The 26,920-nt window shown below is 42.5% G+C and overlaps 1 protein-coding gene across 1 annotated transcript in view; it reads right to left on the minus strand.

The window, feature by feature from the left end:
• SHISA9 (shisa family member 9) overlaps window positions 1-26,920 on the minus strand; it is a 298,964-nt gene that overhangs the window by 8,497 nt on the left and 263,547 nt on the right. The window contains exon 3 of the mRNA XM_020807822.3: window positions 21,363-21,518. Within this exon, the coding sequence (XP_020663481.3) occupies window positions 21,363-21,518 (156 nt within the window). The remainder of the gene's footprint in view (window positions 1-21,362; window positions 21,519-26,920) is intronic.

Below are 26,920 nucleotides of genomic sequence, written 5' to 3' on the forward strand. Positions count from 1 at the left end.
TGCTCTGTTTGCCAACTTAATCCCAGAACACATTTCATAGCAGGAGGCAAAAGCAAGATGTGGGACAGGAACTCTATCCCAGACGGTAGGGGGAAATACCAAGCAATAAGAGGAATGTTGGGAGAAAATATCCCCACATTTTTATAGCGTAGCCCAGTCTTTTGTGTTAGTTTTGTTCTGAGTTTTATTGCCATCTCTTCCATAAATGATTTAGGATTGCCAGCATGATTAGTGTAGTGCTTTTTCATCAACCTTGCAGTTAATTAACTCCAAAGAGACTTCTCAGAGAGCAACAAAACTAGTAGCAGGAACCTGGAGAATTGAGAGAAGAGAATCGCTTAATTTTCAAAAATTACCCTGGAAAGGAAAATAGAGAGCAGAAGATTAGAAATGCTGAATAAGGATTACACTTAGTTCCAAACAAGATTCAAGGTTCATTATTTATCCTTCTGTGTCAGTGGCGGCGAACCTTTTTGGGCCCGAGTGCCCAAACTGGAAAAAAATAAATAAATCAGTGGGCGGTGTGCAAAAATCGGAAGTGGTGGCGGAAGGGGAATCCTGGGCACAGAGGTGCCTCAAGACCCCACTCTGGATCCAGTGCCAGCTGCTCCGGATCCAGGCCCGCCACCTCTCGAAGTGCCAGCAGCTGCAGCCTCCTCCTGAGGTTTGGCTGCGGAGGGGGGATTAGTGATCCGGCGACTTATGGCTCGCATGCCCACAGAAAGGGCTCTGCGTGCCAGCTGTGGCATGCGTGCCATAGGTTCGCCATCGCTGTTCTATGTTGTATAGGGACTCTGGTCTTTGGAAATGGCTGCTTTTGAGTACAAACAGGCAAGGAAAGCAACTATTGTGGGTGGGCAGGACTTAACTGCAGAATTAACCAGAGAGGCTTCCCCCTCAGGCGACCGATGGCAGGAGAGCTGTCCAGCTGGCCTCAGGGCTTCCTCATTTTCTTCCTCCCCTCCAGGTCGGAGCTTCCTACTCCTCAACCTCCCTCCCATCCACTTCTAGGTTTTCTTTGAGCGGTAGGGAAACAATTTGTCCCGTCCACCCGTTTGCAGGACACGGCTGCCACGGCTAGCACCTCTTCTGAAGCTGGTGGTGGAGTGGGGCGTGAGACGATTAGACTGTAGTGTTTTGCCCTGCTTGGACAAATGTTGCAGAATTATTGCAAGTGGAGGGCAGTTTTTCTTTACTGAGATCTTGGCTTGCACAACACCAGTGACTGAACAAGTGCAATAGACCCACATCGCTACATAGTCTTACATCAATATACTTTAAGCTCAGCAGAACATGAGAGGATCCTGTCCTCAATAATATGATACTCTATTTTATATTTCTTGCCGAAGCCTCTGGAACAAACTGTCTGAGAAAGACTTCAAGAGCCGACTCTACTCCAAGTTGACAGCACTTGCCTAGAAATATCTATGGAACAATGCAGTACAACAGGGTGGGTGATTTTGGCTAGGGATGTGAAATTGTCTCAATTTTGAATTTCTTGCATTTTTATGAATTCCATCAATGTTTACCCCCACCTCCGCTCATTTCTGTTTCATAAACACTTAAAAATCATATAAAACTTGTGCATTATCTTACTGTGTGTATTTATTTACACTATATATCTAATAGGTGTATATATTTAGCCTTTTTCTTTTATATTATTATTATTTTACATTTTTGTTTTATATTCTTGATGGTCAATTAAAGGGTTCACCTGCTTCTGCATTTGTATTTATGCAGTTTACGTATTTGTGCTTCCTAGGTGTATCCTTGGACAGCGAGAAAGATGAACAAGTGTTATCTAGATCAAATCAAGTCTGGACGATCTCTGGCAGCAAAAATATTGAAACTCAAGTTGTCCTACTTTGGGCCCATGATGAGAAAACAAGATTCTCTGGAAAAGACAATAATGCTGGGAAAAGTTGAAGGCAGAAGGAAAAGAGGAAGTCCAAAGGAAACCATATGCTTGAGTTTGTGATAGCTGACCAGGACTACTGAGGAAAGGATATTCTGCAGATCACTCATTCATAGGGTTATCCTAAGTCAGAGACGACTTGATGGCTCACGATTACAACAATAACAGTTGTCCCCATGATGAAAGCATGTTTTGCCTGTGTTGCATATTTTCATTTTAAAGTTTACATAAATTCTTCAAACAATATTGTAAACGGTTGTTGCGGGTTTTCCAGGTTCACAAATTCCCAAGGTGTGTGGTTCTTTCTTGAAACAGGTCTTAGAAAACATGAAAACTCTACTTTTGCTGACATGGATGAATTTAACGAAACTCTTTTCTCTCAGTAATTCTGGGGTGTTGATGTAGTTGAACTGCCATCTGTGGCCAAGGCAGAAAAAATATACGGAGACATAACCAAGCAAGATCTGGAGGGCCAGAGCTGCACATGGATAGTAGAAGCTAGGCCCTCTGATGCTTTGGTCACTTAGTCAGTTCTTTGAGCGACTACTCTGCCCTTATCCCTTTACGAACATCACACATTTGTAGTTTTGTAATTTTCTGTCTTTTAGAAGATAGTTTACAACAGTACACCTAAAACAAAATTACTTCATGTATATGTACAATACCAAGAGTAACTAATTGTTACTCACCTCCCTCTATTACCATCTCAACACAAGAATTGGAGGTTGTTCATGACACTGTGTACCTTGGTTCAACAATCTCTGACACCCTCTGGCTCGGGCATGTCATGAGAATGACTGATGGTTGGATTCCAAAAGATCTCCTGTATGGAGAATGAGTGCAATGAAATCGCCCCAGAGGGAGACCATAGCTGCTATACAAGGAGATCTGCAAGCGGGATCTGAAGGCTTAGGAATGGACCTCAACAGGTGGGAAACCTTGATATCTAAGCGTTCAGCCTGGAGGCAGGCGGTGCATCACAGCCTCTCCCAATTTGAAGAGACCCTTGTCCAGCAGGCCGAGGCAAAGAGGCAGTCACGAAAGCAGCAAAACCAGGGAGCTGGACAGGGGACAGGTTGTATTTGTCTTCTGTGTGGAAGGCATGGTCACTCTCGAATTGGCCTTCTCAGCCACACTAGACCCTGTTCCAAGTCCTCTATTCAGAGCACATTACCATAGTCTCTCAATACTGAAGGATGCCTACTGTTACTCTTCAAACTACCACATGTTTTTGTCTTGTTTTATTTCTTTGGATTTTGTCTGATATCATACATTTGAACTTTTTTTCTTATTTAATTTCTTCTATCCACGAATCAGTTTTAAGCCTATTTCAGTATAATGGATACCTGAAACTTACACTGGACCGAATGCAACGCTAATAAGGAATCATTCCTACTTACTTCTCAAGACTATTTTCTGCTTTTAACACTCTCTACAACTGTGATATATCAGCCTTGAAAGACAGTGATGTTCAAAGCTAACCTTGCAAATTGAATTTCACACCTCTTCCTTTTTTTTAAAAGCCCCATAGAAATGAAAACAAAAATAACTTCACAAACAATGCAAATCAGAATTTAAAACTCTGGCAAAGCTATCAATATTTTCTCATGTCACATGATTATGCTTTGAAATAAAACAGTTACCAAGGAGGTGAGGAAGAAAAAGTTGAAATGGACAATTGCTGAATATTCCCATAATTGACAGAATAGTCATGATTTGCATTGTAGTATTGCAATAATGCAAAGAAAATGCTGGTTTGATGTCTGTGATGCACTGAATGTTTAGAAAGCTGTTTTGGCTTTGTTTTGGCCAGGAGGCCAGCCAAGTCAAGGAGGCATAGCCGGGGAAGCAGGAGGGACAGAGACTGTGAGCTATACAGCTGCAGCTATTCAGGAAGCCACAGCAGGGACACTGCAGGGCAAGGCTGGGAGTTTTACAATAGTGGATCCAGCCACTATTACAGTATTTCTCTTGCTGAGAGTGCATGGGCTAAAAGGACATTTTATGAGAAGGTTGTCCTCTACACCAGCGGTCCCCAACCGTTTTTGGTCCGTGGACCGGCTGGGGAAGGTGGGGCACCCCCCCATGCTTGTGTCCACGTGTGAACAAGCACATGTGCTCTCTTGCACGGGCACATATATCCTGAGCTCACAGCCTCCAAGCGGAGAAGTTACTAGCACTAATGCAGCAATTTCAACCTCTTTTTTTTCTAGCGGGCCAGGTAGAACCTCACTGGATGTGCACTCTGTTACAACTGGAGAGCATCCTCCTGTTCAGTCTGCTCCTTATAGAGCTGTGGGCCAATTTGCCAAGTTAATTGAACAGGAAATTGATGCCTTGTTGAACATGGGAGTGATAAAGCACTCCAACTCCCCCTGGTGCTAATCCATGATGGTTGTTCCAAAAAAAAGAGGATGCATTTGGAATTGTTCAAACAGATGTAAGGTTCTGTGCTGAATATAGAAAGTAGAATCAGATCAGTCAAGCTGATCCATACCCTATGTCATGGATGGATGACTCACTGAAACCCTAGCAAGGGCTAAGCAAATCATTTCTTCAGTTTGATCAATGGTTACTTGCAAATTCAGCCAGATGAAGATGCTTCTGACAAATCAGCATTTGTCACACATCTTGGCTTGTTCCAATGGGCGGTGTTGCCTCTTGTCCTAAAAAACTCACCTGCCACTTTTCAGAGGTTCATGAATCAGTTTTTTGGCAGGATTGCCTTTTGCATCTGCTTATGTGGATGGTTTGGCAGTGTTTAGCAAAGATTTTGATTCGCATTTGTGCCATCTTGAAATTGAGCTGAAGAGAGTGCAGGAGGCAAGTCTTACTTTGAAGGCCTCAAAATGTCAGCTAGGGCATGCACAAGTCGTTTACAGTATTTGGGACATGTAGATGGTGGAGGTCAAATTCAGCTGTTGCAAACAAAGGTGCAGAGTGTCAGAGATTGGCCTGTGCCACAACAAAAAAAGCAGGTTATATCTTTTATGGGATTGGCAGGATATTATTGAAGCTTTGTTCCTAATTTCAGTACCACCGCTATTCCTTTAATGGAGTTGTGTAAAAAGAGAATGCCCATTAAGATTCAATGGTCAGATGCCTGTCAAAATGCCTTTGAGACTTTGAAAGCAAAGCTAATTGAAGCAACGGTGCTGAAAGAATCTGATTTTGATTAGGCTTTTGAGAGAATTTCTGCTCCATAACTCCTTATTGTGGCTCCAGAAAATGAAAAAATGAGAACCAGAGACTTTTGAGATGGACGCTGGGTCTTCAAGATATTGTCTTCATAATGGCTTATAGCAAAGGAAGAGATAATCTGGTAGCTGATGGGTTATCTTGCATTTTTTATGAAGAAGAGTGAGTAAGGAGTTGAGGAAGGAGAATTCTTTCTAATCAGTTTGTGTATTATTGCAAAAGGGCTCCATACATTTTCTCATCTCTCTAACTCACCAATTGTGTGCTTTGTATTTAGTTACGCACCTTATTTCAGGAAACATCACTGGCATGCTGCTATATGCCTGTTATCTACCTCAGCTTGCTAATGTACTTTGCTTGTACACTATTATATAGTGAAAAATAGAGATGAGGGTATTCATATTCGTATATGAATATCCCCCCCCCACAGGTGGAAATAACGAGGTTGTGGCTCCATGGGGCCGGACTGTCCACTCACCATTCTGCTGTGGACGCATGCTCGATGGAGCCTTTCTATCATGCCGTTGTCTGCAATAGATTAACCACTCCTGGCAGGAAGCAGGATCATAAGCCTCTCTGCCAGGTCACAGAGCGGCTAATCCATTCGGACAATGGCGCGGTAGGATGGCTCTGTTGAGTGCGGATCTGCGGCAGAATGGTGAGTGGACAGTCTGGCCCCATGGAGCTGGACCCTCGTTATTTCCACCTGTGGGGGATATTCGTACAAACACGAATACCCCTATCTCTAGTGGAAAAATCATGAAAATCAATGAGTTCAGAAATAATTGTCGTTCTGTATTAGCTTAGGACACTGTAGATGCCTGTAAATGGATTGATTGATTGATTGATTGATTGATTGACTGATTGATTGATTGATTGATCAATCCATCGATCAATCTTTATTATGGTTACTGACCAGCAGATATATTAAAATATTATTATTATATATGTCAGTATAACACAAAATATAATTAAAAATATACAACCTATTACAGCATGACTAAATTTTATAGACTCTCCATTGTCTGTTTGACAGGACTGAGGAGATCCCTGTAAATTTACTGTATATAGGCCATGTATAACCAGTGCCACTTAAGTGATGAGCACTTGTTGAAAAATGGTAATCATGTGAAGGAATGATGGCTTATGGAGTTGACACCAGGGTGGCAACATCTGTAAGGTGGTCAAGGCGTTAACATGAAGGCAGTAACATCTGTAAAATTCTCATGCTGACTGGCCTAGGCATGAATGTTTTTGGGAAAAGTGCAACACTGGCGTGCCATTCCTGAGAAAAGCAAGTTGGAGGGAATGTCCTGACCTTGGCATGGGTGGAAGAAGGGAGTTATGTTGATGAGTAGAAGGTGCACCTAGAATTGGCTTTGGCTGGTATAGCTGAAACCACTTAAAAGCTGCCTGTTGATTGGTGGACTCTTACAACAGCGAATTGGAGGATGATGGGATTTAAGGAAGATGGTTAGTTAGCTTAGCTTCATCCTCCATCTTGGATCATCACCATGACTAAGCAAGCTCATGTTCTTGTTATCTGCTATGAAGAACTCTTTGTATGCTTGTAAGTATAGCTTTTCTTTATTTTCTGTGCGGATAACCTCATCATGCCTTGAGCTCTGTAAAGTCTGCTTTATGCTACCAAATCACTGCTGAATTATTGGAAATTTTCTCTCATGCTTTCCTACTTCTGTTCTTAATAAAATGTAAAATCTTACCTAAGCTGTGGTTTGTTTAGACAGCTGAGAGGAGTTGAAGGTACTTTCCCCAGTGTCTGAGGACATGTGGAGATTTTTGAAGTAGTTTGGATTACTTTACGTTCTGTGCAAGGTTGGTTTGCAACTAAGAGCAACAACCTGCTTGTATACCTTTATTCCTTAAGCACCAAGGAGTAGCAGACTCAGAGTGTGCTAAGGAAGGCATGGGCCTCAGGAGGCTTTCCCCAACCATTAGTTCACTGACCTCCTGGACAGACCCCAGCCAGGCAAAGAAGACAGAGCAACTGAATGGTCAGTGGATCCCCTCAAGATCCTCAGTAAAGGTAAAGGTAAAGGTTCCCCTTGACAATTTTTGTCCAGTCGTGTTCGACTCTAGGGGGCGGTGCTCATCCCCTTTTCCAAGCCATAGTGCCAGTGTTTTGTCCAAAAAAAATCTTCCGTGGTCACATGGCCAGTGCGACTTAGACATGGAACGCTGTTACCTTCCCACCGAGGTGGTCCCTATTAATCTACTTGCATTTGCATGCTTTCGAACCGCTAGGTTGGCGGCAGCTGGGACAAGTGACGGGTGCTCACTCCGTCACGTGGATTCGATCTCACGACTGCTTGGTCTTCTGACCCCGCAGCACAGGCTTCTGCAGTTTAGCCCGCAGCGCCACCACGTCCCAAGATCCTCAGTAACCCATGGGTAAACAAGTTACCCCTCATAAAATAAACCTGGCATTCCACCTCATCCAGAAACATGTGAGAATTGAGAACCCACCACATAACTGTACTCCAACACTTTGAAAGCCAGCGGGTTTGCTGGAAGGAGGCATTCATCACTCCCTTTATCCAGTCAGCCAATCTCCCTTGGACTTCTTTTATCTGCCAGGAAGGGCCAGGATCCAGCACACACAGTGATTGGCACCTCTCCAAGTATATTGTTCACATCCTCATGCTGCGGAAAGTTATCCATTCTCACTGGACAGATAAGAGCCAAAGCAAGCACCTGTTGTCTGGAAATACTACCTGCCATTTCAAAAGCAGCGCACAACTGTTTTGCTCTGACTGAAAATTGCCATCTGGTTGACTTCAGCAACTTTCTCTCTATCAGTGCCAGGCACTCCTGACCACCACTGAAGAGGCTGTGGAGACGACGCAGGGTAGGGTGGAGATTTTAAAATGGAGGGGATGATGACTCTTTTGGTGATGTTTTAGAAAAAACATGTTTTCCTGCAATAAATCCAGTAGTTTGAAACACACAGGTGTTATATTGTAGGCATGGCACGTTAATGCTTGTCCACATGAACTTACATCACAAGCAACCCACATACACCACCATATGTTTTGTGCCTCCATATCTCACACATAAGAAGAAACCTGTTGGAAAAACAGTCCCCCCCTCCATATTGGGCATTTGAATGTATTCATCAGGCTTGGTTATTACGTCTGGAAGGAAGCATCAGAGAGAACCTACATGGTTTGGAGATTTTCCAACAAATTTCAACGAATAGTACTTTTCTATTAACATTGAATTCTCTATATGAATTTGTTTCCATTACAATTCACTTTGCATCCACAAATGCAGATTTTTTAAACTTGGCTAGGACTGAAAAGCTTTTTGTCTCAATGACAAGTCTCCCTTAATGGATTTTTCACGGCAGCTCCAGGACAATTCCTGAACAAGACAGTCTGGTCACATCTCTCTCTCTCTCTCTCTCTCTCACACACACACACACACACACACACGGGCCTCACATACTCCTCCTCTACCATCAAGTCAGTTCTGACTTGTGATTTATTCTGATTTGTTCAGGGTTTTCTAGACAGTACACAGAAGTGGTCTACCATTCCCTTCTTCCGTCCATGAACATCTTGGCACTGTGCAGTTTGCCCAAGGCTACACAGGCTGGCTCTTTCTTCCACGAGGCACCGTGGGGGAATCAAACTCCCAACCTTTGGCTCTGCAGCCAGAGACCTAAACCACTTGAGCTATCCAGCCAGCACCACATACTCCTACCATATAAATAATGAGCAACGATGCAGCCTCATTGGACATTTTTAAAAGTCATTTACAAAACTTTTTATAGTCCAGCAAACCTTGCAGTTTCCCCAAGACTGCTAAGACCTATCTCTTGTGGACAATCTTGTTTACATAAATGGTAGCACTGTACAGCCTGAAGTTCATAAAGAGAGGGGATGATTTATGACGGAATATAGAAAAGTGACTTCTCCTAGCTGTCGGAGGACCTCCCAGGTTACTCTCCTCCCTATTTTGTTTCATGACTCAGGATGCAACTTGCTTTATAACAACAGGGTCCATTAAACTTGGACTCAACTCAGGAACAGAAAAATCATCAAACAGTATGGAACTTTTCTCTTTTATCATCATTAACTAATTCCTGCCCTTGTGTCCCAGTGGATAGCCTCTTTCCCCCTGCTTATTTAGAGGTAAGCCAAACAAGGGGGGGCCCACAACAAGGATGGCCGATGATAACACTTGGGGAGCAAGGTCGATCATCTTCCTTTCTCCCCACTCTCTTTTCTGTCAGAAGAGGCGTTTGACAGACCGCCTTCTGGTATCGGGGTCAGGGTTGACAAGCTGGAACGGAGGGTTATTCCTATTCTCACAAAGCATCCTTCTCCTCTCACTTCCCTCCAAAAAGGGAGGTTTGCCTCTGCTTTGGGAACCCTCAGAGAGACTATTTTTCTGGTCCAGGGATCTTCCCTCTAAATATACTTCTCCTTTTCCTAAGGACGAGCTATTCTTGAGGCTTCCACACCAGCCAGACAGGACACTACCCTCTAAAGTGTTTTCTCCAATCCTCCTCCTCTTCTTCTCCATCTCCATTTCTGCCTGGCTTACCGTATTTTTCGCTCCATAAGACGCACCTTTCCATAAGACACACCAATTTTTTAGGAGACGAAAACAGGAAAATATAATCTGTTTTCTTCGCTCCATAAGATGCACAGACTTCCCACCCCCCTGTTTTGTGGGAAAAAAGTGCGTCTTATGGTGCGAATTCTTTACCTCAGGTTTTTCCTCTCATGACTTCCCTCCTCCCTCTCCTCATTTTCCTTTTATATCCTCCTCCCCTTTCTTGTCCTGAGGTCTTCCTTCCCTTTCATGGCTTTTCACTTCCTTTCCCCCACACTTTCTGCCTCCTCCACCCACTTCAAGTCCAACATGGCTCCTCCGATGAAGAGGCAAGGAATTTCCACTGGGTTGGGGAGAGGCAAGATGGCCCACTAACATCTTTGCTTTCTTTTTTTCCCATTTACAATAATTGCAGTGCTGGGTCCACCGCATACCTGAGGTAACGATGCAGACCACGACCATTCTGTGAATCCTGAGATGCTTGTTGAAGAACTTATGTCCAAGCATCCTCTTCCCGTCCTCTCTTGAAAGAACCCCACTCTGTCATCCAGATATAAGAGGAACTGTCTATTCTTCACACTTTCTATAATTTCAGATATTTGGAATTATCTCCTCCTTTTTGAAGTCACTGGTATATGCTTTAGAAAATTTCCTGCCCCACCCCAAGGGACTGTTGGCCTGAACATGCTCAATTGCTGAAATGAGTTCTAAAATCTCTCTACTTGACGTGATTTGCCTTTGATCTGTTGGGCTCCAGAGGTAATTTCACAGTACATTTTAGTCACCATTACCATTGCTCTGAAGTTAAAACATCAGGTTGGATTTTCCTCCCCTCCGTACTGCCCTGGTGTTAGCAGTGATGTAAAAATCAGTTACAGAATAAAATTCTGTTGAAAGCAAGATTGTAAGAGAGAGTTATAAGAAAATATGCACACTTTCTCATGAACACAGAATATAGTTTTCCTTACTGTCAGCGTGAGGGGTTCTTTTCTTCTTTTCCTCATTTGGCACAATATACACTTGGTACTAAATATTTTAATTTAATAGCCAAGCTTTATATCCCTACCTCCCTGCTCTCTAAGAGGCAGGGGGAATAATTTGCTAGCATGACTGCCAAGAAAACCGCAAATTGCTCTTAAAAACCCAGAGAAAAATACCCTGGTGTCTCAAAAATAAATTATACAGCCTTCGCTAGAAACCTGGACACTGGGTCTATAAAAAGGACAAGGTTAATAATGCTGATAAAGTAAATTACTTAATCAAAGAATGGGAAAATATATTTTGCGTCTGTGTCTATTTCACCTGGGTTCAGTCCTATCCTGCCCAGTTTCCATTTCAATTGTAATTTAAAAAATGCATTAGAACTCACATTTATTTTCATTTTTAAAATACCCGCGACATGCATTTTTCATAGTTTCCATGCATATATGCATATTCCATATCTTTAATATGCATTTTAAATAAAATAACACCTTTTTAGCATGTGCGCACACGTACGTGTCTGTATGTGTTAGCTGAGAATGACATTGCAAGATTAAAGCTTGGAAAAACTACATTTTTGGACCAGTAGCTCCTCCAGCCGTACCATTCTTAATTGCTATATATATCCTTCCTTTTCTCCCATGAGTTGTAGGTGGTATCCTTGGCTCTCCTCCTCCCCATTTTGTCCTCACAACAGCCCCGGGGGGGGGGCAGGTCATGCTTGTAAAGTGAGTGACTGGCCCCAAGAGTTTCATATTTTGTTTGGAATTAGAACCTGAATCTTCCATATCTCTGGTCAACGCTCTTAACACTATTCCATATTTTTGGTTGCATGATCACTTTAAAACGTGGATCAAACGAAATTCTCTCCCATCTGTAGCTAACCAAGGGACAAATGCGAGAACATATGTATGTAGGCTTAAGCCAGTCAAATGCAACATCAAAGAAATGATACGTTAGTCATATTTCCCTTTAGAGATCTCTGCTGTTTTATGCTTTTGTCTAATCTTTGCTAATATTTGTGTACTCACTGTTTTTAGCTTTAAATATCGTCTTTTAATGATGTAAGCTGCCTCGGGTCCTCACGGAGAAAGGGAGGATAAAAATATTTTAAATAAAATAAATAAATACTCTGGTAGAATCTTTACATCATTTATGTAAATCTGAATCCACAGGTCTGACAAGCAGCTTATCTTTAACCTTTAGATCTACTTTATGTTTTAAAACGTCAGCTAACCTTTTGGCTTAATCGGAAACATAATTTAACCATATTTTCAGGCTTATTTGTAGGATTCCCTCTTTGGCTAAGTAGCTGATACTTCGATTATCTTCCTAACCCGTCTCTCATTTCTACAATGTTCTAAAGTTTCCACAGATTCTTATGGAACTCATTATTGCAGAGATGTTGGCCAGTCTGTGGAGCTGAGTCCCAAGTCTGAGTCTTTGGTGCCAAGTCCCAAGTCTGAGTCTTTGGTGCCAAGTCCCAAGTTTGAGTCTTTGGTCCCAAGTCCCAAGTCCCAAGTCTGAGTCTTTGGCCCCAAGTCCCAAGTTTTCTTTGGTCCCAAGTCCCAAGTCTGAGTCTTTGGTCCCAAGTCCCAAGTCTGAGTCTTTGGTGCCAAGTCCCAAATCTGAGTCTTTGGTGCCAAGTCCCAAGTCTGAGTCTTTGGTCCCAAGTCCCGAGTCTTTGGCCCCAAGTCCCAAGTCTGAGTCTTTGGCCCCAAGTCCCAAGTCCGAGTCTTTGGCCCCAAGTCCCAAGTCCGAGTCTTTGGTCCCAAGTCCCAAGTCCGAGTCTTTGGTCCCAAGTCCCAAGTCCGAGTCTTTGGTCCCAAGTCCCAAGTCTGAGTCTTTGGTCCCAAGTCCCAAGTCCGAGTCTTTGGTCCCAAGTCCCAAGTCCGAGTCTTTGGTCCCAAGTCCCAAGTCTGAGTCTTTGGTCCCAAGTCCCAAGTCTGAGTCTTTGGTCCCAAGTCCCAAGTCTGAGTCTTTGGCACCAAGTCCCAAGTCTGAGTCTTTGGCCCCAAGTCCCAAGTCTGAGTCTTTGGCGCCAAGTCCCAAGTCTGAGTCTTTGGCCCCAAGTCCCAAGTCTGAGTCTTTGGCCCCAAGTCCCAACTCTGAGTCTTTGGCCCCAAGTCCCAAGTCTGAGTCTTTGGTCCCAAGTCCCAAGTCTGAGTCCCTATTAAAGACAATTCCTCCCCCCACCAGAAAAAAAGTGATGGGGTGGGTGGGTTCCGAGCCACAAATCAAGTCTGAGTCACTGAACAAACAAACAAAGTCGAGCCACTGGTGCAACGCAAGTCCAACTTGAGATCCCATGAATCACGTCCCCATCCCTGCTTAATTATTAGTTGTCAAGAAAAAGTAAAAAAAAACCTTTGAATCTGAGCTGGGGAGTAGGCAAACATTTCTCTCCTTACCTTGCAAATTAGTAAGCTTTTGTGAGCATTCCAGATGAACACACACGAAAGTTCGTGGGCTCCACCAAGCGTTCGGTTTGCACAAAAGCTTGGGAAATTTTTTTTTTTTTGTGATGACCGCACCTAGAAATTCTAGACAGCATGGCTAGCTGTACTTGAAAAAAAGCAGATTTTCCAAAATCTGATTGTATTTCTCCCAGATAATGATGTGTTAAAGATGCATATGCTTTTCTTTCGCATTAATTCTCCAGACATGACGATGGTAGTACAGAAAGCTGTATGGTTGGTCTGTAACTCCCACAACCCTCTTCTGGCCATGCTGGTGGAGGATTTCGAGGACTGCAACTCCAAAATAACTTTTCCAAGTACAGCTTCTCAGCATGAACAAAGAATACATTTTGTCTTTCTTGTCAGACCTTGCAATGTTTACATGCTTGGTCCTAGCAAACATTATTCACAGCATCTATTTTGCTAACTTGGGATGTTCGGCCTATGCAGGGACCTGAGCCCCTTGACTAAGGAGGTTCCTTATTATCATGCTCTACAAAGCATAGGGAACAAAAAAAATGTATTTGCAGTTTTTTTAAACTTGTAACCCTCCCCCGCTTCCACATCTGCTTGTATTGAAATAATCTCCTTAGAGATGCAGAAAATTGATGTGGAATGATTTCAAGAGCTGGTATTACAAGGAACTTTGATTCCAAGTATGGTGTTAGACAAAAGAGAGGTGGACCTGAGTTTGAATCCTTGCTCAGCCATGGAAATCACTGGGGTGTGGAACCGATAAAGCCACTTCTTAAATATTTAGGGTCACTACAAGTCTGTTCTGACTTGGGGGCACACAACACAAAACAGCACAGTTACATTTATAATAATACAAAATATTTTTAAATATTATATAAACATAGGTCAAATCTGTTTTGATTTGGATTCCTGCATTGAGCAGGGGGTTGGACTCGATCCAACTCAGTTATCCCATGACTGTATAATAAAAACCATCATTTTCTTAATTATTTCATGTTAACTTTAAACACACTCGTGTATGTACTAACACACACCCTTGTCAATATTTGTAGACAACTGCCTGGCAGATACCTTTCGATTTGTATTCTTTTATTGAGCAGAGGGTTGGATCGATGGCCTTATAGGCCCCTTCCAACTTTGCTATTCTATGATTAATCAGATCTCAAGGATCTCAGGAACGTTTGAGGAATTAAAAGGATATGGATGTTTTCAATCCATCAAAAATAAGGGTCCAAAATATGCACATAACTACATTCTTGTGACTTAAATTGCATCACAAGCAAGCTACCACCCATTACCAAACTGTATAAGATGCCCCTCTCCACTTTTCTAACCCAAAATTAAGAAATCTAAGCAAGTCTTAGCAAGTGGAGTTTTCTGTTTTTCAAAACAGCAGCAGATGACATTGTCTGTCCTAAAGCAATGCTTGGATTTTCCTTTTATTTGCAGGAAAAGAGTTGTTTATTGCAAAAGGGGAGAGTATTCCCAGTCCTTGCTCTCTGTACACACACATCTTAAGTCACTTGCACATAATCTGGAAGATATCAAGGGGGAAGAACTGAAGCAAACTTTCCATGCATTTCTTACAGAAATATCTCTCTGCCCCCCAAATCCCATGGGCAGAGTGCCAGACTGGCTGTGAAAACACGAGGACTGCAATGTCAAAATGATTCACCAGATGAATGAATGAACTAGAATTCTGTTGCTTTATTGAAGACAGAGCCTCGATTAACAAGGGAGGACGGCCAAGTCCACTCTATGTGGTGAGCTTGAGAGAGGGCCAACTCTCCTCCAGGTGAGGTGAGACGTGTCGTTTACCAAAAGAATATGCCCGATTCAATTCCTGGGACTGCCCATAAAATGGACTGGACAGCAGGGATGGGGACTTCCAAGTGGCACTTCCTGCTCAAAGCAAAATGTGAGGGCCTCCTGACTACTTTTGTAACAACCCTCCCTAAGGGGATGTACACAAGTAGAAGGGAGACTTCCAGTTTCTTCTGATTTCCTCTTTTTTTTTTAAATTAAATGAGAATCGTATGGCCTGGTTTGTCCTAGTCCTAAGGTTTTTGCTAGTTAGCTGTACTATGGACCTTCAGTCAGCTGGAATTCCCTGAGGCCTTTTGGATCACCGATCATTCTGCAAAGGCAGAAATACTTGGAAGAAAGAGCTGCTTTTCTAAATCAAGTAAGTGTCTTCATTTTTGCTGCCTTTCTGTACTACAAGCGATAAATGCCATTGCACTTAATTCCATTCTTCAAAAAGCCCTCTGGTTTATGAATGTGGGATATTGTTCTTCTGTACCCACAGTTCAAAATTTCAGGAAATGGCCTAATATTACTGCACAATATCGTGCCCACGCTGCCATCAGGAAAAAGGATGCTGATCTTTATACAGCAAAGGGGAGCCTGAACGTTGACAACACCCATGGCAGCATTCAAGAGGGTCTACGGGCTACCCTTTTCTGCTCACTACCATTCACAAAGTGACGCCGCACAAGGGAAAATCCCAGAAGCACTTTCCTTTTCTCAGCAGCTAACCACTTCTTATCTATATACACAGCAATTGTCACGAGTGCTTTTTGACAAGTGTGAATGGTAGAAGAGAATATCCTAACGCCAGAAAAAGAGATTATTTTTCACGTCTGTTTGACCAGGAAAGAATTTAAAAGTTCTCCTCCTGAGAGTCATTTAATTCGGTTCTGACTGGCAGGGTTAAAAGTTTGGATCTCCCTTCTCCTCCTCTCAGGCTTGCAAGAAAGTTAGCATTCAGAACATTTGTGCTAATAAGAAAGCCAGAAACTTTGAGGGTTTTTTTTTTTTGCCTCTCAAATGGCAATTTTCAAAATCATTCATAAACACCCCACCCTGAAGCCTGGATTTCTTTAAAACAATTTTTAAAAAAAGGATCTGGAACTAACTGTTCTCTTTCAAGATAAGCATGTTTGGTCTTTTCCATGTATTTGATCTGTTTTAAATCTGCAGACAGAAAAGGCTGTTGACATCTACAATAGAGAGTGGGGTGGGTGGGTTTAAAACAGTTTTACATTAAAAAAAAAACCCATAACTCAAATCTCATTTGGCCAGGCTTCCCCAAATTTGGCACAGAGAAAGAACAGACATCCGTGCCAAATTTGGTGCTGATCTGCATGCACTTTCAAAGTTACAATGTTTTGTTTGGGGTGCCCTATTTGTTGAGTTGCCTTATGGAATGGTGAATCAAGCTGTTGAACAATATCTATGGCTGCACTCTTGTGCAGCAATAATGCTCAGGCAAAAGCTGCTGTAGATGTGGCATTATACTCTTGTTTTTATACCTTTTGCTGAGCCTGAGCATCCATGTTTTATTTCATGGTCCACCACTTGTTAACTCCCCCCTTGAGGACTGTTTTGGTGCATTTCTCCATTTTATCATTAGATGTTGTTGGACTCGAACTCCCAGCATTCCTCACCATTGATTGTCCTGGCTCATGCAAGTTGGATTCTAACAATGTCTGGATCCCAGCTCTGGTTTAGAGCTGAAATAGGGTTGAGCAAATGAAATCAGTAGGATTTTATTTAGTTTGTGGCTGACATATCATTTCCCTCATCATTAGGCATCCTTCAGTCTCGAAAGAGTATGGTAACATGCTGTGTATGGAGGACTTGGAACAGCATCTTGTGTGGCTGAGGAGGCCAATTCGAGAGTGACAATCCCTTCCATACTGAAGACAAATCCTATCTGTCCCCTGTCCAGCTCCCTGATTTTGCTGCTTTTGTGACTTCCTCTTTGCCTCAGCCTGCTGGACAAGGGTCTCTTCAAATTGGGAGAGGCCATGATGCACCGCCTGCCTCCAGGCTGAACGCTCAGATGTCAGGGTTTCCCATCTGTTGAGGTCCATTTCCAAGGCCTTCAGATCCTGCTTGCAGATATCCTTTGATCGCAGCTGTGGTCTCCCTCTGGGGCGCTTTCCCTGCACTAATTCTCCATACAGGAGATCTTTCGGTATCCAACTATCAGCCATTCTCACGACATGCCCAAGCCAATGTAGACGTTGCTGTTTCAATAATGCATATATGCTAAAGATTCCAGGACTACTGTATTTGGAACTTTGTCCTGCCAGGCGATACCAAAAATGCGTTGGAGGCAACGCATATGGAAGATGTTCAGCTTCCTCTCCTGTCGTGCATAAAGGGTCCAGGACTCACTGCAGTAGGTCTACTCCATAAAGGGCTGAAGAATATTTTCATCCCATTTTGTAGCCCCTCAGATTAAGAGACATTCGCTGGAGGAAAAGGTTGCGTGACTTCAGCTCAGCATTATTATAATGACTGATGATGAATCAACAGTGACCTGTTTAAGCAATCCCAATGTTAAAATCATGTGCAATGTTCCTGAGATAACACACTCTCTATTCAGCTGTGATGAACAAATTCAGGTATTGCTACTTCTGTAAAGTCAGTAGCGCGTGAGTAAATAGTGACCATTTAAGCATGGGAGTAAAAAAAACAAGCTTGATGAATTGGAAAAGAAGAGACTAATTTATGCAGAAAAAACTACTTTCAGCACTTTTCTACATGAATAATAAAGTCTGGAGAAATCCCCTAGAGATCGCTACCATGTTAGTAATAAGAAACGCCTGAAAGCAGTTTTGGCTCATGTATTTCAATAGTCTCCCTTAACAACGTGAGTTAAAAGGGCCTTGTGAGAAGAGCTATTGTAGACTTTTTAAAGGTTTGTATGCAAGCTAGAAAAAAAAGGAGTAGAAAAATTACTTTTTTTTAGGACACAGAGTTCCTGGAATTTCTCACCGAACACAACCACTGCCAGGTTAGGTGGGAAATTCTAGGAGTTATCGCCTGAAAATGAAGTTTTTCAAGCTTTGCTAGGGAAGAATATTGTTATGGCCCATAATGGTTTGTTATGAAAAACAGGGCTTATCCGAGACAATCTGTTGTCTGGGGACTGAACAGTAGATCCTCCCCAATCATAGACAGGTATCTTGTTGTTCACTCAACTAACACAGCATAAGTCATTGCCCTATTTGGTGATATGTCTTGTTGCTTGACTGATTTTTGCAGTTGCTTTCAAAATTGGCACAACTGATATGCAGCCAGCTGTGCAAACAGGAATCCTGCAGTATGCAGAAATCCTGAACAGTATACTGACCAAGGTGTAATAGTTGTTTTCGCAGCAACAGAGTTGACGCAGGAATATTATGCAAATCATATGTTTTGGAACTCTATGATTGGACTCTGTGCTTGCTGGGTAAGTCCGGGACACGTAGTTCCAGAAAAGAAGCATTCAAATTCTGATGTTATGGATCTTTCCACAGAACTTAAAACTTTTACACTAACAAGATGGAATCTCCTATTGTATGCGTTGGTCATTGGTCCCCAGGAATTGGGATTATTTGGTTGGGAGCAAGAGGTTCTAGAGCCAAACTGGGATGTCCTATTAAGGCAGAGGTAAGCCACCACGTTGGCTTTCTTTCACTTTCAAAATTTTAAAATCTGAAATTCTTTCTGTCTCAAATATGAAAAAAAACACAAACATTTGGAAGCCGCTTTTGCACTCAAACTAAATAAAATAAAATTTTATTGAAATAAAATTGCTGTCCATCTGCACTGCCCACATTCAAAACAGGAAGACTGTACTTAGGATGGAGAGAACTGTGTCATACCTGTCTGCCATTTAATTCCTGAAGATGAGGAGTCTATCTTGAAAAAGAGCTAACACAACACTGATTTTGCACCACAAATGTGGCTGAATACACAGAGATTCAAAGCCAGATTTTAAAGAGGTAAGACATTACCGTTCTCTGCCTGTCAGTTTGACTGAGGAGAACACACACACACACACACACACACACACACACACACACACACACACACACACACACGTGTATTCTCAAATAAATTCCATCCCAAATACAATTGTGTGTGTGCACGCACACATGTGTATATATAACTTTGGATGAATTCTTATCAAAACCAAACTAAGACTACATTTTCACTCACCTCTAGCTGTGGACATTTAATTAAATGTATGTATTCATTTACACATGCCCTGCACAGGGCTTGATTGCCAGAGAAAGGAAAGGAAGTGTGGGTCTGCTTCTGCTTCAGTGCCCATACTTGGATCAAAGTTTTAAAAGCAACAAAACTTCTGTTGTTGGTATGAGATACCTGTCACATCATATTCCACATTTTAAGATGATAACATGGGAAAGGATCAGACATCACACTCCTGGACTGATTGGGTTTGACTCATAATGATTTGACAGCACTCACAGAAACCAAATTCCTCCCCCAATGCTCCCAATTCACCTTTCTTTAGTTGGAAGCTCTTCCATCACCAACCAACCAACCAACCAACCAACCAACCAACCAACCAACCAACCAACCAACCAACCAACCAACCAACCAACCAACCAACCAACCAACCAACCAACCAACCAACCAACCAACCAACCAACCAACCAACCAACCAACCAACCAACCAACCAACCAACCAACCAACCAACCAACCAACCAACCAACCAACCAACCAACCAACCAACCAACCAACCAACCAACCAACCAACCAACCAACCAACCAACCAACCAACCAACCAACCAACCAACCAACCAACCAACCAACCAACCAACCAACCAACCAACCAACCAACCAACCAACCAACCAACCAACCAACCAACCAACCAACCAACCAACCAACCAACCAACCAACCAACCAACCAACCAACCAACCAACCAACCAACCAACCAACCAACCAACCAACCAACCAACCAACCAACCAACCAACCAACCAACCAACCAACCAACCAACCAACCAACCAACCAACCAACCAACCAACCAACCAACCAACCAACCAACCAACCAACCAACCAACCAACCAACCAACCAACCAACCAACCAACCAACCAACCAACCAACCAACCAACCAACCAACCAACCAACCAACCAACCAACCAACCAACCAACCAACCAACCAACCAACCAACCAACCAACCAACCAACCAACCAACCAACCAACCAACCAACCAACCAACCAACCAACCAACCAACCAACCAACCAACCAACCAACCAACCAACCAACCAACCAACCAACCAACCAACCAACCAACCAACCAACCAACCAACCAACCAACCAACCAACCAACCAACCAACCAACCAACCAACCAACCAACCAACCAACCAACCAACCAACCAACCAACCAACCAACCAACCAACCAACCAACCAACCAACCAACCAACCAACCAACCAACCAACCAACCAACCAACCAACCAACCAACCAACCAACCAACCAACCAACCAACCAACCAACCAACCAACCAACCAACCAACCAACCAACCAACCAACCAACCAACCAACCAACCAACCAACCAACCAACCAACCAACCAACCAACCAACCAACCAACCAACCAACCAACCAACCAACCAACCAACCAACCAACCAACCAACCAACCAACCAACCAACCAACCAACCAACCAACCAACCAACCAACCAACCAACCAACCAACCAACCAACCAACCAACCAACCAACCAACCAACCAACCAACCAACCAACCAACCAACCAACCAACCAACCAACCAACCAACCAACCAACCAACCAACCAACCAACCAACCAACCAACCAACCAACCAACCAACCAACCAACCAACCAACCAACCAACCAACCAACCAACCAACCAACCAACCAACCAACCAACCAACCAACCAACCAACCAACCAACCAACCAACCAACCAACCAACCAACCAACCAACCAACCAACCAACCAACCAACCAACCAACCAACCAACCAACCAACCAACCAACCAACCAACCAACCAACCAACCAACCAACCAACCAACCAACCAACCAACCAACCAACCAACCAACCAACCAACCAACCAACCAACCAACCAACCAACCAACCAACCAACCAACCAACCAACCAACCAACCAACCAACCAACCAACCAACCAACCAACCAACCAACCAACCAACCAACCAACCAACCAACCAACCAACCAACCAACCAACCAACCAACCAACCAACCAACCAACCAACCAACCAACCAACCAACCAACCAACCAACCAACCAACTCGATCTATTGATCATACAAGACATTGTTTTTTAAAAGAAAAGGAGTTACCCTCAAGCAAGATACTTTCCTCTTCTTTTCCTATCTGGTGTACAGGATATTAAACACAAACATTGTTGACAAAATTAACAAAAATCACTGTGGAGACCGAAGCTTTCTTGGCTTACCTACTGCTTTTAGGGATGCATACTTGTTCAACTCCTTTCCCGGTGGCTGCTGTTCATATGGATTTGTGATCTGTCCCATGCTTGGGTATGAATGTGGATGTGTCAGCTGTGGGAGAAGTGGTGATGCAGGCACTGCATTGTTCATTTGTGTCGCATCTGCATAAAAAAAAAGAGATGAGAGGCATCAGTTCACAGAAAAGAAATCTGATTCTGGGTTCAGTATTAGAATTGTGTACAATCCAGACTCCAAGATTCAGGAAGTCCGTGTTGGAGATCTCTGTATTCCTTCTTCCTCAGAAGTGTTAGTATATCGATAGTCGGAACAATAATGCACGTAGGCTCTTTCTACCTACTCCCACCCTTCTTGCTTATGACACATGGAGCAAAGCCAACCTAAATGTTGACCTAAATGACGTTTATAGAAATATCACCAGTGAATGATTTGTCAAGGTACTTTTACGTGACTTTGCCGAAAGTTCAGACAGCCTAGTCCCAAATGGCTTACGTGGCTAAAGCAGAGGGCTCTGGGAATTTTTTTTTTAAGTTGCCTAGTACATCCCATGATGAAATCAGAACTCTGGGTGACATCACATGCTAAAGCAAAAATGTCTTTTCTTCTCTTACAACATTATATCTTCAAATAATGTGAATCGTTCAGTTCTACATGCATGAGACATCAGAGATGCAAACTAAGTTGTGATAGTCCCCAGCTAACCAATTACAGACAAAATACAAAACCTGCTAATTTGTCAAATATGGATCGAGGCAAGTTCAGGTTAAAGGATACACCACTTCTACATCACCATAACCTCATTTAGTGCAAGGTTGTCATATGATCTGTTTAGCTGAGTTTTGCTCAGATTTTTAGAGACACCCATTTGGATTGGTAGGGAGCAAGATTCCAAGTTTCTGTTTAGAAAAAAAAAAGTAAGTCTCTAACCCTTACAGAACGGGAGACATAAAGCAAAAATGTGCAGTTACTGTTTTGATCAATTGTTTGTGAAAAGCAAGCCTCCCTCTGTGATTATCCATTGCACGCAGCCCTCTATATTTTCACAGACATTCGCAGAAATATCAATAAAGGTAACTGCTGCAATTCTGAAAGTATATTGTCCTCTTACAAATCTCTTTTCAGAACTGCCTCCTTCCCCCCCCCCCTTATGCACAAAGTTAAGCTATAGCCAGCTCACCCATGCTGGTTGGAAGATGATGGGAGCTGTCACCCAGGAATAGAACTTTCAGAAGTTTCTGCAAATTCCCTGCTTTGCCAAAGGGTCGAACTTGAAAGTCCTTTCCGTACTTCTATGGTCTTCCAGAAACAACAGTCAGTATACAGTCGCATAGCTCAGTCTATACAACAGGACTGACTTCCCTGGCCACAGAACACTGTTACTAAGAGGTTCTTTTTCTGTTTTAAGATGCCCTTAACATCATATCACTGTGCACGAGTCACATGCAACTCGTAATAAAAAATAAGGAACTATTTAATTAGCAGCTCTCTCAGTGACATTACTTTTGTTGCATAGCAAGAACTATGCAACAGTATCCTTGGTTAATTTCCAGTTTATTTCCACAGGCTTTGCACCAGGATCACAACTCAAAGAGTAGCTATTTATTATTCTTATTTATTTTATTTATACCCTGCCTAGCTGGTCATTTTGACTACTCTAGGCGGCTTACAACATAAAAACATAACAAATATATATATATATATAAAAAAAAATTGCAGTTGAAGTCTCCACGAAAGCCAACATCTCTCCTGGAAACTCTGATTGCCGAGCCCTGCGGGAAGGGCTCAGATCGACTTGACTGGACTTTATTTATTCCCCATCCATTTGACAGAACGACCGTTTGGCACCCAGGCACGACAAATGGAGGATGGTACATAGCATTTTATTGCATTTTCTTCTCAGTATAGCCATATTTAATTTTTAATTACCCTTTGGAGTGGAAGTCTGTGTGAGAAAGCAGGATGGATGACTGATTCTCTTGCACAGAAATTCATTAGACAGATCAAAGTAGTGCCAAGAACTATTTCTCTGTATTGTGTTCTTCTTTTAAATTCCTGCTACTGTCCTTTATTTGCCCAATCAGGGTTGTTGTTTTTTTTAACATGCTCTGCATTCCTTCTGTACATTTCAGACTGAATGGGTGCTTAAACTTGCAACCCCCTCATTGGGCCCAGCCAGTCTGTGGGGATACGTGGTCAGGTCAGGCTACCGATTGGGATCATGTGGGGAATACTCGTTATCTTCCACAAGCCCAACCAACTTTTTCCTTTCACACTCCTTAGCACAGAAGGAAGGAAGGAGGCAAGCAAGCAAGCTGTCTCAAGCTAACTGCAATGCATAGTGCCTTTCTGTCACAGACCAAAGCCCCTTTACTTTTGTTTCTTCTGATCCAGAAATACACAAACATTTTTAGAAACCTGAGAACAAACAGATTCAGGCTATTTCCAAATACAACTGTGAAAGTTTGGTCCTGCATTATATGGCAAATATTTGGATACCAGTCAGGTTGGATGGTAGTTGCACACTCCTAGATTCAGATATTAAAATAGATGTTAAAGTGTGCTCTTGCACAATTGCTCTTCATTCTCCCTTGGTGAGAACATTAAGATTTTACACAGGTGACATCTTGCCCCACTGAAGTTCAGCTACTCCATCCCAATACATACGTGATTCTGGGAGGAAACGTCAACGCTTATATGGGCCCTAACGATCTAATCTCAACATAAAGCATGCCCTCCTACACTTGGCCTAAATGGTCTTCCATTTATTCAGCAATTGAAAGATAAGAAAGCAAATTATGCTGGGCTCCCCCTACATCAAATGACCACCAGGCTTAACCTGCACATTCTAAATGGTGCATATGGGAATGACTACCCAGCTGAATTCTCCTTCCTGGCAGGAACTAGAATGAGCCAGATAGACTATTTAATCATTTCATCAAATGTAATTCCATTACTGAAGAATCTGGAAATAGCCCCAAAAATTCCAAATAAACTATCTCCCTGTCTCACTAATTATGAAAGCCCCTTTTCCTTATCTAAGAAATGAAAACCAATACCTACCCATGATACTCCCTGAGGGGGGGGAATATGCTGTCGCGCTAAATGGACCCCAAAGATGGACCTGGATCTGTGGACTTTACTTGCATCTGACACCATACAAAGCATTAGGACATCTATAATGTACACGAGCAACCCAGTGGAAACTTATGAGGAGCTAATCTGTGAGCTGAAACAGTCTGTTACTGGTATGGCAGAAGCAAGCCAACAATAGCACTATCCAACTGGTGTATATATTACAAGGACGTATGTGAAGAACTTGTTTCCCCTTTGACTGGCCGATTTCCCGGCTGTACAGAGCAATGAGGTATGCATGTGCTGCTGTCTGATTACAATCCTATGTTCATACATAGTGTTGACAAGTTCTTTACTGCTGCAAGGGGCATTAGAAAAAGGACCCTAAAAGTGGATGAGCCTCTGTAGTTATTTCAATCACAACCCTTCTTTTATCCCTGCCCTTTGGGCTGAAAGGTAGTCAAGATAGGTTGGTGTCTCCGTTTGGTGTTATTTTAAGCTCCTTTTGTTCTGGACCTTTTCTGATGATCAATAAGAACCCTATCTAGATTGAAATATCTTGCTATGAAGATGACCCATTTCTATTTTGGGTTTCCGAAAACCTTTCAGTAGTACAGCTATTTTATTAACAAAAGTAATGAACAATGTCCTTTTTGTATATGAAATTAATGTAGCATTTTAAAAAAAAGTCTCCACTTTCAAGTATAGAAATGTACAGTTTCTTTCATCTGCATCAGATTTGCACTAGCACTGTTTCTAAGTAGTTTGCACAGCTGACATGCAACCAAACAAAGCTAGCAATACAAAGTGTGAGATCTGTGCTGTGTGTGTGTGTGGGGGGGTATGTGCTTTATAAGCACTTTTGCACATCCTTTATGGTGAACATGTGAAGGTCTGGTTTATTTTTCATCGGGGTGAGAAGGTGGGACTTGGCTGACATTCGCATCGATATCTACTGCCCTTCACATTTCCAAGCACAATGCCTGAAGAAAGGTTATCGCTTGTAACGGAGTTAAAAGTGCAGTTCCATGCTGATACACCCGAGAGGGTCAGTCCTCCTTGTATAAGCTCCTTAGTGCTGTACTATACCAACTTTTCATTTCCAATGCTCATTAAATCCTTTTGCTTTGCAAAGGAGGCTTCTATTTTACTCCCTCATTCTCGAAGCAAAACCTGTGATTTCTTTTCATACATGATCTGTGCTTTCTTTTCTCCCCCAACATCTTAACACCTTTGGGTGGCATTTTTCTCTCATTCTGATATTGACATCACAATAAAAAAAATAATTAGATTGCTATAAGTGTTACACATAACTCCCACTGACATGTATATTAGTTCTTTGTTGGACATTATATTTTAGGATTGTAGATTAGGAATAAGGAAAAACGAAGCTGTTTGAATTTAATTGCTCCTTGTTTTCCTAGCCTCTTTCCACAACCGTCTGCAAGATCAGCCACAAAAATAATTGGAACAAAGTGCATATACACTTTTCTGCTCATAAAGGAGTGAAATTCAGCAGCATAACTGATGAATGACACCATCAGCCATTCCTCCTGAAGATGCCTGAGGTTCCTTTCCTTGTCGGAAAGTCTTTGGGAGTCCACAGGATCGGTGTGCGGGCTTTAATTTCAGAAAATTGCTACTTCAGGGATGATGTTTAGCACCATTGGGGATGTTTGGAAATTTAAGACTCTCTCCCATCCTATGCTCCCAACGGTTTCCCCCAAATAAAGGCGATTCCTCAGAACCTTTAGAGGGGGGGGGGGTTCAGAAATATTTTCGTTTTGGAAAATCACCTCAGCTGTTGATGTCCTCAACCTTACATGGCATGTATGGACAATCCTAAATATATGAGTAGTAGAAGGGCCATTCTACTGCTTATATGCATGTACAAAATGTACAAAATTCTGAGGAGTGGCACTCCAGCAGGTGAGTACATTCCAGTCAGTGTACAGGTAAAGGTAAAGGTTCCCCTTGACATTTTCAGTCCAGTCGTGTCCGACTTTAGGGGGCAGTGCTCATCCCGTTTTCAAGCCGTAGAGCCAGCACCTGTCCGAAGACATTTTTCCGTTGTCACGTGGCCAGCATGACTAGGGAACGCCATTTTACTTTCCCACCGAGATGGTACATCATCATCATCATCATCATCATCATCATCATCATCATCATCATCATCATCATCATCATCATCATAGGAAGCAGCAGCAGCAGTCAGGGGAATTTAATATATTTTTAAAATAATTTTTTGAGTTAAGTTAAGTAATGCTCCAAATTTATTAATGTTGGCTAAAGCTTAAATCTAAAAAGCTGATTGCCATAATTAAGGATAAGATGGGAGAAAAGAGTAATTTGATGAAGCAAAAACTGGAAGTTTCCAGAATCATCTTCAGAAATTATATACAGGAGGCAAGCTTCATGTGGAAAAGATTGCAGAATATATTGAGGAAAATTTGGGGATTAAACTTCAAGAAAT

The sequence above is a fragment of the Pogona vitticeps genome, chromosome 13, assembly GCF_051106095.1.
Source record: "Pogona vitticeps strain Pit_001003342236 chromosome 13, PviZW2.1, whole genome shotgun sequence".
Classification (NCBI taxonomy): domain Eukaryota; kingdom Metazoa; phylum Chordata; class Lepidosauria; order Squamata; family Agamidae; genus Pogona; species Pogona vitticeps.